We start from the raw sequence: 18,274 nt of genomic DNA, 5'->3' as shown, positions 1-18,274 counted from the left end.
AAGTCCAAAGTGGCCTTCTTAAAATTACCCTTAATAAAGGCTCTTAATGCTAGAGCCTGAACCCACATCACCTGAAATATATGTATGATATATTCATGCACATGAATGTAGTGCTACTATTGTCTGCCCATTGCAATTTTTAATGATTAAAAAAACTTTGTTGAGTGGCAAGAGAAACAAAAATAAATGTGGTTTAATTGAGATCAGCAACAAAATGGGGTAAATTAGGTAGGGAAAAGATGAGCATAAGAATAAAATTGAAGAAAAACAGTAAGGATCAGAAATGAGAAAAAAGAAAAAGATAGCAAGAGTATCTACTTAGATATGCTATTGTGACCTACGGACATTATCACTTAAATCAAAATCATTTCTACATACATGAAATAAGGATAAAAAAAACCTTATGTCAGAAATGTCAGGAAGAGCTTCACCAGAAATCTGACGAAAGCCTAATTTAGCCACATCAATGTTACAACTGCAGATACAACCGTAGAGCAGGAGCAAGTTTGAGTAAATTCCCAGCTTTCATTGGGGAAGAGACATATTCAATTTGAAATGTTATTTGTCTGTCCACAGATGCTGTCAGACTAGTTGAATACTTCCAGCACTTTGTTTTCATTTTCAGATTTTCAGCATCTGCAGAATTTTGCTCTTATTTCAAAACACTCTGTTTAACTTTCTTATCATTGATTGTATGTAATATTGAAACCTGGATTTATTACTGGGACTTTCCAACAGGTGATTGGTGAAATCCCCTGAGAAATTCCATTAATGATTCAATATGTCACTTCTCTGGAACTTAAGTTAATATCCTTTTGAAGTTGTGCCAGGTCGTTGACAGAACTGTGGAGATTTAAGCCCTCTGTCTTTTTAACATCAGGGCGGTATGATGACTCAGTGGTCAGCATCGCTGCGTCACAACATCAGAGACCTGGGTTTGATTCCACCCTTGGGTGACTGTGTGGAGTTTGCACATTCTCCTCATGTCTGTGCGTGTTTCCTCTGGGTGGTCCAGTTTCCTCTCACAGTTCAAAGATGTGCAGGTTAGGTAGATTGCCAATGCTAAATTGCCCATTATGTCTAGGGATGTGCAGGCCTGATGGATTAGCCATGGGAAATGCAGGGTTACAAGGATAGGGGAGGGGGTACCTCTGGGTGTGATGCTGTTTAAAGGGTCAGTATGGATCTGATAGGCCAAATGGCCTGCTGCCACACTGTAGGAATTCTATGATGATAAGGAATTGTAATACCAACCCCCTTATCTCCTATAATTAAAAACATAGCTGCCAGGACAGCAGAACTCTAAACACAGGAGTAAACACACTTGCGCTGATTTCTTTTCTGTCAGTAGAGTCTGAGATCCAAGGGGCACAGATAGCAATATAACACAAGCTCTTCGCATTCTATAGTCACAGAGCAATGTTGCAATGTTTTAATGCTCAATTTCTAGAATTCAGTTGTAAAACGTCCAGGCCAGCTGATATCTAGGAACTGAAAATAATGGAAGATTTATTGCAAAAATAACATGGCTATTGCACACATGTATTATTGGTATTATATAATTCCAACTAAAATCACACATTCATAATTTGTATTCTCTGCTATAAAATAAAGCTTGAGTAAAAAAAATCAGAAGACCATAACATATGCAATGCCTACATGTCTGTATCCCATTTTAACGTGTTAGGAAGGAACTTAAACAATGAAAGCAAAATAAGCATTAATGTAACATTAATTAACAACTTAGTTAAAATAACAGTACCTGCTTCATTGATTGCAGCATTGTGCATGTGTCAAATGCTTTGCTTCCATTTAATAATGACTGTTCATCTAGTGTTAAAAGTTGTTCTCTATATTGGCAAACTTCCAACACCACAGCATCTGGTTGCACTTCCTGGATAATCTAGAAAAAAAAACACTCATCATATCAGTTCAACAAACTCTGAAACATTGTGTTATATAGATTCAGACTTGGAGTCAATCACAGCGATATCATTCAAATAAATTTTTAATTGAAACTTACAATGAAATGTTAGACTATACATTTATCACTTTCTTGGTACCATTTGGTCCCCATTTATTAATAGATTTTCAGAAGTTTAGATTCTTGCTTGAAAGATTCTCTCGGATTCTGTTCAGAACTCTTCACCAAACTTTACAGCATTTAATGACAAAATCATTAATCTAAGGGTGGAACTTTAGTATTTCCTTGCGGCCTGAAGTAGAAAGGATGGTTTTTGCACATGAGCTCCTCCAATACTTTTGGAAAGAATAAGAAAGCACTTGCTAAGTTGGGGTCATATCTAATGCATGCAAACACTTACACAATGCTAAACAATTTAACAGTCCATTACCTGTCGGGGTCAGAGACCAACATCAATCACTGTATTGAAAACATATAAAACAAAATTGTACACTTTAATGATATTTGAGGTAGGCAAGTCCTTTAAACTTATGTGTCAAAGGGCTTTTGACTCCACAGTAGGCTTCCCCCAAGATTCACAAACTGACTTACCCATATCTTCAGGAACCTGAACACCTTAAATACCAATGCTATGGAAAATTGGATTTAAATTGCAGCCTCAAGTCACCAGAAGGGGTGATCACTGCTGGGACTGCACCCAGTCTCTATTGAGGATCATTGTTGGAGCCCAGGGGAGAGGTGAGTTGGGCTTAATTCCACAACACCAGGAGAGAAAGGCCTAGTGAAGGGAATGAGGATATGGGGGGGACTTAATGGTCCAAGATGGGGAAGGGAAAATATAGAGCAGCCAGACATTTGGAGGGATCCCTGATGAGCGCAGAGTGCCTGTAAAGGAGATACCTGCCCTTCTCTGCCTACACACACAGGAGTACAACAGGGCTCCAACCAGCCAATCTCCTCTTCCAACCTCATGAAAAAATTACAACAGGGCATAAAAGATCCATGAGTCCATTAATTAGCCTCAATTAGATGAAGGGGTGGTAGGCTGCCAAACACCATTCCCTCTTGAATAAAATTGCAGTGTAGTTGGCTGGGAGGGTGGCACCTCCTGGGAATGGCTGTCACGGCATCATGCGGAATTTTTCAACTCCCTTCCCCTCCTTACCCAGTCTGTCCACCAACCATCCCAATGGGAGTGTAAATTCAGCTCTAAATATTGCAGCTGATTTTGGATTTTCCTCAGATCTTTTGGAAGTGTATTCATCTGTACTGTAAAGCACATTCAACCAGTAGTGTCAGAATGTTTTAACTAGGTCTTCCCAACCTAATCAAATTGTGTTTGTTGCAATTCATGAGCAGAAGTTACCGTTACATCTTCACTCATGTAGGGGACAGCAAAGTAACAACGTTCCTGGAAACTTCCACCCACTTGTCAAAAAGTTAAAATAGTATCATTCAAAAAATAACCCAATGAGATTTTATTTTGTCCAAGATAATGTACTATCATAGAAACATGCTTTCTAAATGAAATTCTGTTTTTTATTTTGCTTTTAATTGGTTTATTTTAAATGTGTTTATCTGTACCATGCAGTACCTTCAACCAGCAGTGGCAGAAAAACTTCACTCAGGCCTTAACAATTCCAACAAGTTAACTTCATGAGTGCAACAAGTTCAATGGGATCCATGCACAATAGAACCATGTGGTACAGCTGCCTGAAGCCCTTACTTCAAAAACCATAACTAATGAGTGAATTTATTTCATAAGGATTTAATTCAGGAACCATTGGTCTCCATTATATGTGTTTGTTTTTCTAATAATGCTTAGAGAGAATTTGTTGTTAATATTAGTTTTACATGTAATACTTTTCTTTGTTGTAAAAGTTGAAGGCAGGAAATACTTCACAGAATATTAGATCATATGAAAAATATGTGTTTGTTGCAGTTTATGAATAGATGTTACCTTTGCATCTTCACTGATGCAGAGGAGCAGCAGACCAGTATTTTAAATTCACCACAGAATTTCTCTATGTCATTTTCATTTTACCTGTTGTACATCTTTGATGCTTTGCTTACTGAAGTGAGTTGTGCCAACCAGGTAGACTTTGCAGCCATCTTCAGTGACAAGCTCACTTATGTTGCTTTTCATTTCTGGGTTCTTCTGACGCTTTGCAATCTTTGACATCAGAGTCATAGTCATTTCTTCGTAAGCTGAAGGTAAATATATTGCAAATAACTTAACAATTTCAAATATATGGAAGACTTATACAATACTTGCTCTATAACAGATGAAATAATAAATGAATTTGATTATTTATTAATGTTTTATCAGCAAAATAGAAATATGCTTCAAAATGAAAAGTCCTCAATAATCAATTTAAAATTCTAAATTATGAACAAGTATGATTAACAAATAATATATCATGGTCTACAATAAGACAATTCTCTTTGAAACAGTTATGAAAGAAGCAAAATTTAAGATTGGGATAGCTCTGAGGTTAGTTAGGACTTCATCTGTACATTGATGGTATCAAAGGGGAAGTCAACCAATGCAAAACAGAGCTATAGGAGGCGAGGTACAAGACACTACATAATTAATGTTATAAAAGGGGATTAATCTTGATGAAAAGGATGTCAGACAAATGTTCTATTAATTATTTATAAACATTTAGTCTAACAACGTGAATCGCTGCATGAATGCATCAGATCACTTGTACACAACATAATCATAATGGAAACAGATGTATTAATGTATTGATACTTTCATTCGGGCTCTCTCTTTTACACCCTTTGCTGTTTCACCAACTCTCCATCTCTATCACCTTTCCCATTCAGCCTGAACGAACAGCTTCCACACACTTTACAAAATAATGATTGGTCCTTTAATTTTTTTTAAACTGTTTTAATTAAAGCTAACAATGAATTAAAGAAAGCATTTTAAGCGATGCCCAGAAATATTTCAAAAAGGGATAAATACTTCTGAAAGTGGGACTCATGGATAATTCATTCAAAATGTGAATTTTCAAAATAGAAAGTGGCAAAGTTAACTGTGAATTATGAGTATATTTAATTAAATGCTCCACTATTCTCCGAAGAGTTTAAGTTGCACATGATACAGATTGTGTTTTGTTCTATTATGACAAAGAAAATGTAATTAAATTTATTTCAGCTTGTGGAATTTAATCAGGGATTATATGAATGCAAAAGTATAAATTAAACAAAGCCTATCTTTCTTTTTGTTGAAGAAAGCTCTCAAGACTCGGACCTTGCGAACTGATTAGTTTATTGCACGATATATCATGGGGAATTCACCATCCTAACTGTGGCTCGATGTTATTCCGAAGTACATCAGGATACTACAGGACTATATAGAGAAAGCAGATAGGAGCTGATTGTTAATTATACAGTTTGGCATGCTTACAAGTTGGTACTAAATTAGGTTAGTCATTAAGTTCAAAACTAAAGCACTATTATGCATTCTACAAGTGGACAGATCAAATGGTATCACCACCTGCTCTAGTTACACAGATTGCTAATACTAAGCAGAGATATCCCTAATTGGCTGAATGACTGTGAAGAGGCAATAACCAGAGACGGAATGGGGACTAATTGGAAAGTCTATGTCAGCTTGACTGGTTCTACAGCCTGCGCTGATCATTCAGCAAAGGGAGGAGACACTATCTTGAGAAGGAAGTTAAGGACAACCTTTCACATTACCTCATAGTAAGGAATGCATAGCCAGCAAAGTTCTGGCTGGGGACACAAAATGGAACTTTCAGCCGAATCAGGAAAATGGCTTCCAGGAAAATAATGTTAACTTTTCCCCAACACTTTTCCACAAGACCTACACCAAATCTTTCCCCAACTTCCTCTTCTCTAAGGAGCAGACCTCCACCCTATATAGTATATCCATACAACTGAAGCCCCTCGTTCTGAGAACCAATTTCGTAAATCTTTTCTGCATCCTTTGTCTATTCTTCACATCGTTCCCAAACTGTAATGCCCTGAATGGACACAATTCTCTTGTTGAACTCAAACCATTGTTTTAAAACAAATTCTTCTTTATTGTACTCAATGTCTCTATTGATAAAGGGCAATTTCCTGTTTGGCCTTTTAACCGCTTTGTCAATCTGCTCTTCACTTACAACAATCTGTATATATATGTGTTCAAGTCATTCTATTTTATCAACTCCTTTATATTTGTGCCTTTTATTTTGCATTGTCACTTTCATTCCTCCTATCAGGATTCATCACATCAAATTTCACCATATTAATTTTCATCTGCCACCGTGTCGTCCCATTCCACCAACTTGTCCATATCTGTTTGAAATCTATCACGATCCTCTTCATAGTTCACAATTCCATGATTTGTGTCATCTGCAAGTTTTGAAATTGTGCCCTGTGCAACCAACTGTTGGTCAGAAATATGTTACAAGAAAAAAAGTGATACTAATACCAGTCCCTCTACATTTATATAGAACTCACATATACTCGACCAATCAAATTTCAGCATCTTTCCAACAAGCGCCTGTAAAAGCAGATACATTTATATTAATATTAAATAACTACTCCCACATATCAATCATTAATAGCACCAAACCTCATTTAACTAGTCAATCAGTACGACTGACAGTACTTAGACTCATGATATCAAATTCCACAATTTTGCCAGAAAAATGAAATGTAATGTCACAACCAGGGAAACTAAGTATCTGGAATGGGAATGAACAAGGCAAGCAATTGTGTATATATTTAATCAATCAAATTGAAAGATTCTTAAATGAGCATCATAAGATCTGAACAAGGAAATATAAGATAGAAAAGTGAATTCACTATCAAAGCAGTACAGAAACAGAAATAGTAAGAGGAAAAGTTAAGATTAGCTAAAGAAACAGAGAAAAAGATTGAAAGAAATAAAAATGTTGAGATTTTTAAAAATCTCTAAACAATGACTAAAAGTGCTGAAGGAATGAGAGCTTAAACTTGTACTTTTTAGACCTTCCTGGGACACCAGGAAGTTGACTGTCAGGAATTAACAATAATCATATTGTTAAAGAATATTTAGAATTGAAATGACTTACCTTATTGTAGAAGGATTATTTTATATCTGCTATGCAAGTACAGGAACTTTATGCTGCTGAAAACATTTCAATAGGGAGCCAGAAAAATGATATTTTCACAAACACCAGAGTTATTCATCTCGAATACAGAAACTTTGTATTTTCACATTTGCTTTCACATCTGCACTGAACTGAAAGCTGATGCGGCATTTGAACTTAAATATCAACAAGGGCTACTAACTCACTGATATTTTGAAAGTAATTTGTCCTCACTTATGCCCTTAAACAGAAAACTTTAAGACACTTTAAAAGAATTTTGAAAAGACATAATAATTTCAAGTCTAAGTGGCCTGTTAATGAGAAGATAAGTGGTAACCACTTACAGCCAACCTCTTAAGCTCTGAAAGTGACCATTGTGCCTATGTTCTTTCTCCACTGCGTTGCAAATGTTTCCACTTCAGGTATTTATTCAATTCCCTTTACAAAGTTATTATTAAGTCCATTGCCACCACCATTTCAGGCAGTGCATTTCAGATTATAAAATCTTGGGCCTGAATTCTCCTCTCCTGATTTTAAGTCAACTCACATTGGGAGACCCAAAGTGGAGGCACTGTAATTTCATTCTTACCAGCTGATTCCCAGCAGACACTGACTTCCTCAGGGTTTGAAGTATAGCTACTTGCACTCCAGTAAAGGGATAACAGGTTTACAATTTCAATGGTTGCTGCAAATTCCATTTACCCTGGCAGTGGAGCTATCACGGTGGCGGGGGGGGGGTTTCTGAAGACTGAGGGTACCATGTCTAGTAAGCCGATACATAAACCCTGGAGAAGTCTACTGAAGAATTGGAAGTGTTTTGACAGTTCAGCTTAAAAGGTTTTGCTAGCTTTGAATGTCTTTGTAGAATGTCATGATTTAGCTATGTTTTCAACAAAGTGATTGATCATTGGAATTTGCCCTTAAAAGGAAAATGACCAATACAATGATCAGCAATGTGTAAGTGTTCACATGTTAGACTGCTTTATCTGGATATGGTTGACTTCTGTATTCAACATGTGATTTTGTCATCATCTGGAAACTGTGTTTTGAGTATTATAATGATTAAAGTCCAAGGATCTTTTCAAGCTTTGAGAAAAACTGAACAATTGCCAAACTTCTCAGATAGAAACTCCACTGAGCATTGGAAAAATCAGTGCAGATGGACTGAACTTCTGTAGGTTTTTTTTTATTCAACTTCATAGCAATTGCATTATGAATGTACCTAACTCCGATAATGGATATAGCACAGAGTTACTTACATGGCTGTGAGAGGATTGTTTATTTGATTGAAAGTTTTATAAGTAGTTAATAGAATTAAATGTTTCGAAGTGGCTTTCGAATGGCTATTTGTATGCTTTCACAGATTAATGAGCATGTGAGAAAAGATTACTTTTTCAAGAAGGTTTCAGTGGCTACATGTTTTGATTAATAATTGTATGAGCTTTTAGGAGGGATGATATTTCAAAAGAGGAAAAATTGCTGGGTGTCTTGAAACGGTTAAAAGTGGATAAATCCCCAGGATTTGATCAGGTGTACCCGAGAACTCTGTAGGAAGCTAGTGAAGTGATTGCTGGGCCTCTTGCTGAGATATTTGTATCATCGATAGTCACAGGTTCCTAGCTTGATGACAAAAATGGATTCTTTTAAATGTTTGAGAGATATGGGCTACAGTGAGATAAGTGGCACAATCACTCGAGAAGCTCTGCAAGGCCTATCTCAACATCAGAAGCATTGTGTTGTAACTCTTATGCATATATTTGGCACTAAGGATAAATTCTTGCTAGGTAGCAGAAATCTATCAATTAAAAGGATTATAGCTTGTTAATAGAGTTTGAAGCATAATGTTGGGACAATTGAGATCTATTGCCTTCAATGCTGATATTATGTGAGACCTCCTGGATATTCTTTGGTTCCAGTCACTTAAAGTGAGCTTGAGCAGCAGTTGCAATTCAATGTTATGAAGATAACAAAAAGATAAAACTGAAGGCCCCTTATCTGAATGCATGAAGCATTCATAATAAAGTAAAGAAATTGATAGTGCACATGGAAGTAAATAAATAGGATCTGATAACCTGTCATGGTTGTAGGATGACAAGGATTGGGTCTCAAGATTGAGGGGTATATTACATTCAAGAAAAGTAGGAGGTTAGGTAAGGGTCAAGGGGCAGCATATTGATCAAGGAAGGAATTTTTGCAATAGTTAGAGATGATCTTGCTTCAAGAAATCAGGCTGTACTATCAATTTGGATAGAGACGAATGGTAAGAAATCACTAGTGTGAGTGGCTTACATGCCTCCAATTAGTAACCACAATGTCAGGCAAAATATACAAGAAGAAACGTTGGGTTCTTGTGATAAGGGGATGGTAAGATTCCTGGATGACTTTAATGTGTATATAAACTGGAAAAATCAGATCAGCAGTAGTAGCCTGGATGAGAAGTTCAAAAAATGCTTTTGAGATTGTTTCCAAGAGTAACATTTCTGAGAATTTTGGAACCGACCTGAGAGCAAGATGTATTAGATTTGGTATTGTGCATTGAGATAGGATTAATTAAAGACCTTACACTGAAGGGAACTCTACATAGCAACGAATACAGCTTGATTGAATTTTACATCCATTTTGAAAGGGAGAACATTGGGTCTCAGACTATTATTTTAACCCTAAATGAGGACAAAGTGCGGATTTGAAAACTGAACTAGCTGAAATAATTGGGCATTTAAGGTAACAGGAAAAAATCGACAGAGGTAGACATTTAAGGGAACATTTCAGAATACACAAAATAAGGGAGGACGCACCATTCAAGGTTAACTGAAGAATTTAGGGAAACCATCAAATGTAAAAGAACATATAAGTAGAGAAAGATGAATGGTACATAGGATGATTGATAAAGAATGGTAGAAAATGACTGAAAGGTTAATTACGAGGAACAAATTGGAGCATGAGAGGAAACCAGCTAAAAATATTTTTAAAATTTTGTCAGAGTTTCCACAGGCATTTAAAAAAGATAAAGGTAAGTAGATTGAAGATTGATCTTCTCGAAAGTAAGAATGTGATTCAAAAAAAGACAATAAGGAGGTGGTGCATTAAGTGAACATATATTTTGTTATTGTCTACACTGGCGAGGATACAAAAACATTCCAGTAATAGCTGTAAATCAGAATGTGGAAATTTAGCAAAATTACAATCACAATGAAAGTGATACTAATGAACCTGATGGAGCTGTAGCCAGGTAAATCCCCAGGGCCAGATGGACTTCTTCCTCAGGTGGTAAATGAGGTAGTAGATCTGTGGGTGTTAAATTTCCAAAATTCCCTCTATTCTGGAGATTCCATCGGACTGGAAAATAGCAAACATAACCCCTCTTTTTAAGATGGGAGGGAGGCAGAAAGCAAGGAATTATTAGCTGTTTAGGTTGACATTTGTTGTGGAGAAGATGTCAGAAAAAAAAATATTCAAAAGATTATAGCTGCACACTTAGAAAAACTCAAGGTAATCAGGAAGAGTCAACCTGGTTTCAGCAAAGGGAAATCATGTTTAATTAATTTATTGGAATTCTTTAAAGGAGTAATATGTACTGTGGATAATGTGCCTGCAGGAGTATTGTGTTTGGATATCCACAAGTGATAAAGTTATTGCGGAAAATAAAAGCTCATGGTCTGGAAGATAATTGACTTTCATGCATAGAAGATTAGCTGGCTAACAGAAAACAGGGAGTATGCATATATGGATCTTTGCCTGGTTGGCAGGATGTAGCAAATGGAATCCCACAAGGATCTGTCATACATCTCTTTTTCTTTTCAATTTAGATCAGTGACCCAGATGAGGGGAATGAAGGCTATGATAGCTAAATTCAAGAACAGAAGAAGAAACAAGACATGAAAGTATGTCTTAGAACATTCCAGACAGATATAGATAGGTGAATAAGTGAGTGAGCAAAAACTCTGGTAGATGGAGCATAACTTATTAAAATGTGAAGTTTTTTTTCACTTTGGCAGGAAGAATAAAGAAAAACAGAATGTTACGTGAATGGAATACAATTGTGGAGCTCCTAATGCATGAGTCACAAAAAGTTAGCATGCAGATACAGCACTTAATCAGAAATGTTACGGCAATGTTATCCTTTAGTATGAGAAGAATTGAACATATAAAAGCAAAGATGTTGTGCTTCAATTATGCAGGGCATTGCGTCTCAATTACTGTGTATCGTTTTGGTCTTTGTATTTAAGGAAAGGTGTAAATTTGGAGGTGAGTCAGATGATGTTTACTAGATTGAAACCTAGAATGAGCATTTTTTTTAATGAGAAAATGTTGGAGAGATTGATCTTGATTCCACTGGAGTTTAGAATAGTGAAGAGTAATTTGATTGAAGTTTTTAAGATCCTGAATAGTCTTGACCAGGTAAATGTAGAAACAACATTTTCTATTTATGGGTTAGTCAAGAACTAGAGGGCACTGTTTTAAAATTAAGGATGGGCCTTTAGAAGAGTTATGAGGAGAATTTATTTCTGAGGGTTGTGTGACTTTGGAACTCTGTATCAGAAGCAGTGGAGACAGGGTTATTGCAGATTTTTAAGATAGATATGGACAGATTTTTGTTAGTCGGGGAATCAAGAGTTATCGGAGGTAAGTAGGAATTCAGAATTTGAAACACAAACAGATCTGCCATTGCAATGTTAATAACCTTCCATTGCAGTACAAACTCATCATAAGCAATAATCCACAAGACCCACATTGTGATCTAGTTGAACTTCAAAGTCAGTTAAAATTATGCAGAATTCTCAGTAGTTCTTTAAAACAAAACCTACTCCGAATTCAAGAGCTTTATCAGTTTTGAGAAAAAGACGAAGTTTAAAAATTAATCTGTGGGAACTCGTAGTCTTAATACTCATTGAACTGCTTAACACATAAACAGACTACAGCAATAATATAAAACAAAGCAGAACAAAGAACTACGAATACTGGAGAGCTGAAACAAAAACTGAAAGTGCTGGAGAGACTCAGCAGGTTTTCCAACATCTATGAGGAGAAAGCAGAGTTAAAGTTTCAAGTCCAGCACCTCTTCATCAGAAGCAACTGTTGATGTTCTGATGAAGTGTCACTGGCCTCGAAACTTTAACTTTGCTTTCGCCCCAAACAGGTTGCCAGATCTGCTGAATTTCTCCAACAATTTCTGTTGTGTACAAGATAATGTCCCATGTAAACAAATCTGTTAAATGAAGCTTGGCTGTCTGGTGTTGATATTTTCCTGTGCGAAGCAGCATGAGTCATATTTTCATTTAAATAATTTAAACCTCTACCCTTTTATATGCACCGCCCTGCTGCAGCTAGAAGATTCGGTTGACTAGATCAAGGCTCTAACATTGCTGATTTTGTTTTGCTATCTATGAGGAGAATAGCAACTCCACACTTTCCCCTTAATTTACACTCCTTTCATTTGTAGAGAAGCTGTCCTTGCATGTTTTGGTCTCTGACTGAACGCAAATGAGAAATGAACAGGATCTACTCCACTCAATTTGTGGAAGAAAAGTTCAATAATCCATTGTGCTTCACCATTTACATAATTTAGAATGTAAACCTCATAATTAAACACAAAATGTCTGCTTTGTTACAGTAAGCATTTAATAGTGAATTAAAATATATTCAAAGACAATGAACAGAAAATCAAGAATTTGCCAGCCTGTAAAAATAGATATTATAATATGGACAGAAAGAAAAGTAGGAAAAAAAGGGAAATAGAGTAAGTAAAATATTCAGAAAATATAATTAAAAAATACGTAAAGGATGGTGCAGGGACAGACTTGAATTGAGAATAATACTCCTGTGATAAACCAGCGGATTTCAAATTCAAGCTCTTATACTTTGGTAACTACATGATTCATTCGTAAAAGTTTCAATCCTGAAAAGTTTGTTAAAAAGATAAATGTTACTCACCATTGTCTTATCCTGAAAAATAGCAAATAAACGGAGCAACAAGTGATCCCTCTGTGACTCTGTACAAAGTGAAACTAAACAAAACGTCCCTTTAAATTTATTGCTTTTGCAGCTCCCTCAAACTTTCTTTCACTTTCAATATTTCCTACAGTACTTCCTTTCCAATGCATCTAACTAATCATTGGTTGGTTTGTTGTTTACTTAGTCTGTATATTGTTTCCTCAAGTTCCTATTGTGAAATTGTTCCCTACCAATTATTTACAAAATGCAGGAATTATTTTTAAGGCAGTTTGGATCCAATTTATTTTTCTTGTGAGCAAAATCCATCATGATGCAAATAGATCTATTGAAGATATTGTTCACATTAGTCTTCCACAACATTATGTTAATAAGGCCAGTGTTTCATAACTATATGGGGAGGTTTCCATGATTATTCTGTATAAGTAGCTTTATTTTCCATTTTTCGGTGAGTTTTTATTAGTTTAGTAACAACAAAATTGAAATTCTGTACCCTCTTTTTCTGTTAAACGTACAGGGGTTGGGAGGTCATGGTGGAGCTGCACAGGACATTGGTTAGGCCACTTTTGGAATACTGTGTGCAATTCTATCAGAAGGATGTTGTGAAACTTGAAAGGGTTCAGAAAAGAATTACAAGGATGTTACCAAGGTTGGAGGATTTGAACTATGGGGAGAAGTTGAATAGGCTGTGGCTGTTTTCTCTGGAGCGTCACAGGCTGAGGGGTGACCTTATAGAGGTTTACAAAATTATGAGGGGCATGGATAGGGTAAATAGGCAAAGTCTTTTCCCTGGGGTTGGGGAGTCCAGAACTAGAAGGCATAGGTTTAGGGTGAGAGGAGAAAGATATAAAAGAGACCTACGGGGCAACTTTTTCACACAGAGGTGGTACATGTATGGAATGAGCTGCCAGAGGAAGTGGTGGAGGCTAGCTGGATGGGTATATGAATAGGAAGGGTTTGGAGGGATATGGACCGGGTGCTGGCAAGTGGGACTAGATTAGGTTGGGATATCTGGTCGACATGGATAAGTTGGACCAAAGGGTCTGTTTCCGTGCTGTACATCTCTATGACTCTATGACATGTTAACAAAGGTATCCCATCATCTTTCATTCCTAACTGTCAAGCTGAAGTAATCGTTTAAGTGATTTACAAATGAAGCATTAGTGATGTGAGAAAAAACTTTCACATGCAACGAATAATTAAAGTATGGAATGCACTATCTGAAAATGTGGTGGAGGCATGTTCAGTTGAGGCATTCAAGAGCTCATTGTGTGATCATTTAGATAGAAATGGTGTGCTAGGATGTGGGAAAATCCAGGGCATTGGGACTAGGTATTATAATTGGTGCAGGCATAATGGACCAAATGACCTCTTTCTGTGCCATAACAATTCTGTGACTCTGGGGTGGCATGCTGGCTCAGTGGTTACACTTCTGCCTCACAGCAACAGGGACCTGGGTTCAATTCCACCCTCAGCCAACTGTCTGTGTGGAGTTTGCACATTCTCCCCATTTCTGCATGGGTTTCCTCCAGATGCTCTGGTTTCTTCCCACAGTCCAAAGATGTGCAGGTTAGGTGGATTCCCATAGTGTCCAGGAAAATGCTGGATTACAGAGATGGGGTAGGTCTGGGTGGGATGGTCTTTGGAGGGTCGATATGGCCTTCTTCCACATTGTAGGATCCTATGATTTCTATGAATATCTTAGCTGACCTTAAAAGTCTCCACACAAATCACAAAGACAAACTAAAATTTCATAGCTGATTCCCTCTCACTTGAACTATGGTGTTCATCAATATACTCATACTCAAGGTAGGAGCAAATTACAACAGATGCAGGAATCTAGAACTGAAAACAAAATATGTTGGAAATCATAATGGGTCAGGTGGCATCCGTGGAGAAATAGCAAGCAAACATTTCTCTGATGAGTCTTCATCAGAGCTGACTTGAAGTGTGGAGGGGGCAGTATTCATGCAATAGTATCGGGGCGGGGGGGGGGGGGGGGGGGGGCGGGGGGGGGGTGCTGGGGGAGAGAGGGTGCTGATCGTGCAGTTTAAGTGTTCAGCATTGCTCTTATGCTCAATGGTGTCTTCCATAGGTGAGGAGGTGAGCAAAGATGAGGGTTCAAGCTATTTGTAATCATATAGTATTGAAAATCTCACTATATTTGTGTGACATGGCTTGTGCAGCACATATCAGAATAGTAGGCTTCCCTATGTCAATGGTCAATGTGAGGTATTTCATGGCAATTCATGTCAGGGTCCTCCATGTCCCACTGTATTCAGGATTATGCTAAACCATCATTGTGAGTGATGCAACTGCTGGCTGCTCACATTGCTACGTAACTGATCTATTTCTGATTATCCCAAACCCAAATGTCATGCATGTGAAATAGCAACAAATCAAATCTAATGAGATTGCAGATGTACCAATATGCATTTAACAACTGAGAATGAAACTAAGTTAATAAAAAAAGCCTACCAATGAAAAATAAACAAACCGTAGCTGATGGTAAATAACAAATCCTTACTTTTTCAGTTATTGCCTTCGATTCTCAGTGAATTGAAGAACTGACTATCGAAAGAACAATTTAGAAAATTTAACAATTCCAAGATATAATGTTGACAATAAAATTATTAAATTTACAAGTTAACAGCATTTCATGTGTTTGAAATACTTTTAAAATGGTTCCTTTAGAATCTTGATCTTCTTTAAAAAGTCTAGAACCATTTTTTTGACATACTTTATAACCAAATTCTCATCTTCACACACAACATATTTGGGCTATGTACAAGCTAAAATATTCAATCAGATTTATTTGCAGGTTTTATGTTGACAGAGTCCAAATAAAAAAATTGTACAACATTCTACTGCACAGTAATGACAAAAATAGTTTGATATACCATTTTATAATGATTTCTTTGATCTGAGAGTCAGCATGACTTTGGATGAAAGAGGTTTGGTTCTTTGAAAATTCCAGGTTGAGATAATTCAGGCCATTTATATTACTTTCAATTTACTCAGAGAAGTTGGATGCAGTTGTCAGAGTTTATTGTCCCAATTTGTGATATATAGCTTGGGACATTTTTCATGTTATGGAACAGAATTACAAATTCATTGAAATGCTGACCAGAGAAATTCTTATGAGTACATTTACAAGATTACTACACATAGTAACTATAGCACACTGCATTACGTGGAAATCATGAGAGACATTGAAGCTCTTCATCAATCTTTGTCTCATCACACTAATTTGTGAACAAAAAGATTTTGAAAACTGTTCCTTTTATTTTGTGCCATACCAGTATTCAGGTTAACTATGTTCAGTGAATCATCATCATTAATCTGACTCTGGATTAGTGGTGCTGGAAGAGCACAGCAGTTCAGGCAGCATCCAAGGAGCTTCAAAATTGACGTTTCGGGCAAAAGCCCTTCATCAGGAATAAAGGCAGTGAGCCTGAAGCGTGGAGAGATAGGCGAGAGGAGGGTGGGGGTGGGAAGAAAGTAGCATAGAGTACAATGGGTGAGTGGGGGAGGGGATGAAAATGATAGGGTCAGGGAGGAGAGGATGGAGTGGATAGGTGGAAAAGGAGATAGGCAGGTAGGACAAGTCCGGACAAGTCATGGGGACAGTGCTGAGCTGGAAGTTTGGAACTACGGTGAGGTGGGGGAAGGGGAAATGAGGAAACTGTTGAAGTCCACATTGATGCCCTGGGGTTGAAGTTTTCCGAGGCGGAAGATGAGGCGTTCTTCCTCCAGGCGTCTGGTGGTGAGGGAGTGGCGGTGAAGGAGGCCCAGGACCTCCATGTCCTCGGCAGAGTGGGAGGGGGAGTTGAAATGTTGGGCCACGGGGCGGTGTGGTGGATTGGTGCGGGAGTCCCGGATATGTTTCCTAAAGCCCTCTTCTAGGAGGCGCCCAGTCTCCCCAATGTAGAGGAGACCGCATCGGGAGCAACGGATACAATAAATGATATTAGTGGATGTGCAAGTAAAACTTTGATGGATGTGGAAGGCTCCTTTAGGGCCTTGGATAGAGGTGAGGGAGGAGGTGTGAGCGCAGGTTTTACAGTTCCTGCGGTGGCAGGGGAAAGTGCCAGGCTGGGAGGGTGGGTTGTAGGGAGGGCGTGGACCTGACCATGTAGTCACGGAGGGAACGGTCTTTGCGGAAGGTGGAAAGGGGTGTGGAGGGAAATATATCCCTGGTGGTGGGGTCTGTTTGGAGGTGGTGGAAATGTCAGCGGATGATTTGGTTTATGCGAAGGTTGGTAGGGGGAAAGGTGAGCACCAGGGCCGTTCTGTCCTTGTTATGGTTTGAGGGGTGGGATCAACGTAGAGCAGTTGATCTTCCGTAATTACACCGGCACCACTCCCCACCTCTTCCTCCGCTACATTGATGACTGCATTGGCGCCACCTCGTGCTCCCGCGAGGAGGTTGAGCAATTCATCAACTTCACCAACACATTCCACCCTGACCTTAAATTTACCTGGACCATCTCTGACACCTCCCTCCCCTTCCTGGACCTCTCCATCTCCATTAATGACAACCGACTTGACACTGACATTTTTTACAAACCCACCGACTCCCACAGCTATCTGGATTACACCTCTTCCCACCCTAACTCTTGCAAAAATGCCATCCCGTATTCCCAATTCCTCCGCCTCTGCCGGATCTGCTCCCAGGAGGACCAGTTCCACCACAGAACACACCAGATGGCCTCCTTCTTTAGAGACCGCAATTTCCCTTCCCACGTGGTTAAAGATGCCCTCCAACGCATCTCATCTACATCCCGCACCTCCGCCCTCAGACCCCACCCCTCCAACCGTAACAAGGACAGAACGCCCCTTGTGCTCACCTTCCACCCTACCAACCTTCGCATAAACCAAATCATCCGCCGACATTTCCGCCACCTCCAAACAGACCCCACCACCAGGGATATATTTCCCTCCACACCCCTTTCCGCCTTCCGCAAAGACCGTTCCCTCCGTGACTACCTGGTCAGGTCCACGCCCCTCTACAACTCATCCTCCCAGCCTTGCACTTTCCCCTGCCACCGCAGGAACTGTAAAACCTGCGCCCACACCTCCTCCCTCACCTCTATCCAAGGACCGAAAGGAGCCTTCCACATCCATCAAAGTTTTACTTGCACATCCACTAATATCTTTTATTGTATCCGTTGCTCCCGATGCAGTCTCCTCTACATTGGGGAGACTGGGCGCCTCCTAGCAGAGGGCTTTAGGAAACATATCCGGGACACCCGCACCAATCAACCACACCGCCCCGTGGCCCAACATTTCAACTCCCCCTCCC

At 38.6% G+C, this 18,274-nt stretch overlaps 1 protein-coding gene across 2 annotated transcripts in view; it reads right to left on the bottom strand.

Annotated features, from left to right (window-relative positions):
• LOC122561707 (traB domain-containing protein-like) overlaps nt 1–13,024 on the bottom strand; it is a 28,365-nt gene extending 15,341 nt beyond the window's left edge. Inside the window, exons 1-4 of one of the 2 annotated variants that reach the window (XM_043713739.2) lie at nt 12,952–13,024; nt 6,407–6,449; nt 3,969–4,132; nt 1,763–1,903 (exon numbers count right to left, since the gene is read on the bottom strand). In XM_043713739.2, the coding sequence (XP_043569674.1) occupies nt 1,763–1,903; nt 3,969–4,132; nt 6,407–6,449; nt 12,952–12,954 (351 nt within the window). In that variant the 5' untranslated portion in view covers nt 12,955–13,024. Of the gene's footprint in view, nt 1–1,762; nt 1,904–3,968; nt 4,133–6,406; nt 6,450–10,230; nt 10,357–12,951 lie in introns of those variants that run through there. The other variant, XM_087999536.1, reaches the window with a different exon arrangement.
• Between the last annotated feature and the right edge of the window lie 5,250 nt (nt 13,025–18,274).

This window comes from Chiloscyllium plagiosum, unplaced genomic scaffold (genome assembly GCF_037043375.1).
Source record: "Chiloscyllium plagiosum isolate Xiang-an unplaced genomic scaffold, Cpla_swu_hap1 HiC_scaffold_23, whole genome shotgun sequence".
Classification (NCBI taxonomy): domain Eukaryota; kingdom Metazoa; phylum Chordata; class Chondrichthyes; order Orectolobiformes; family Hemiscylliidae; genus Chiloscyllium; species Chiloscyllium plagiosum.
This window is presented reverse-complemented; position numbering and strand designations above follow the sequence as displayed.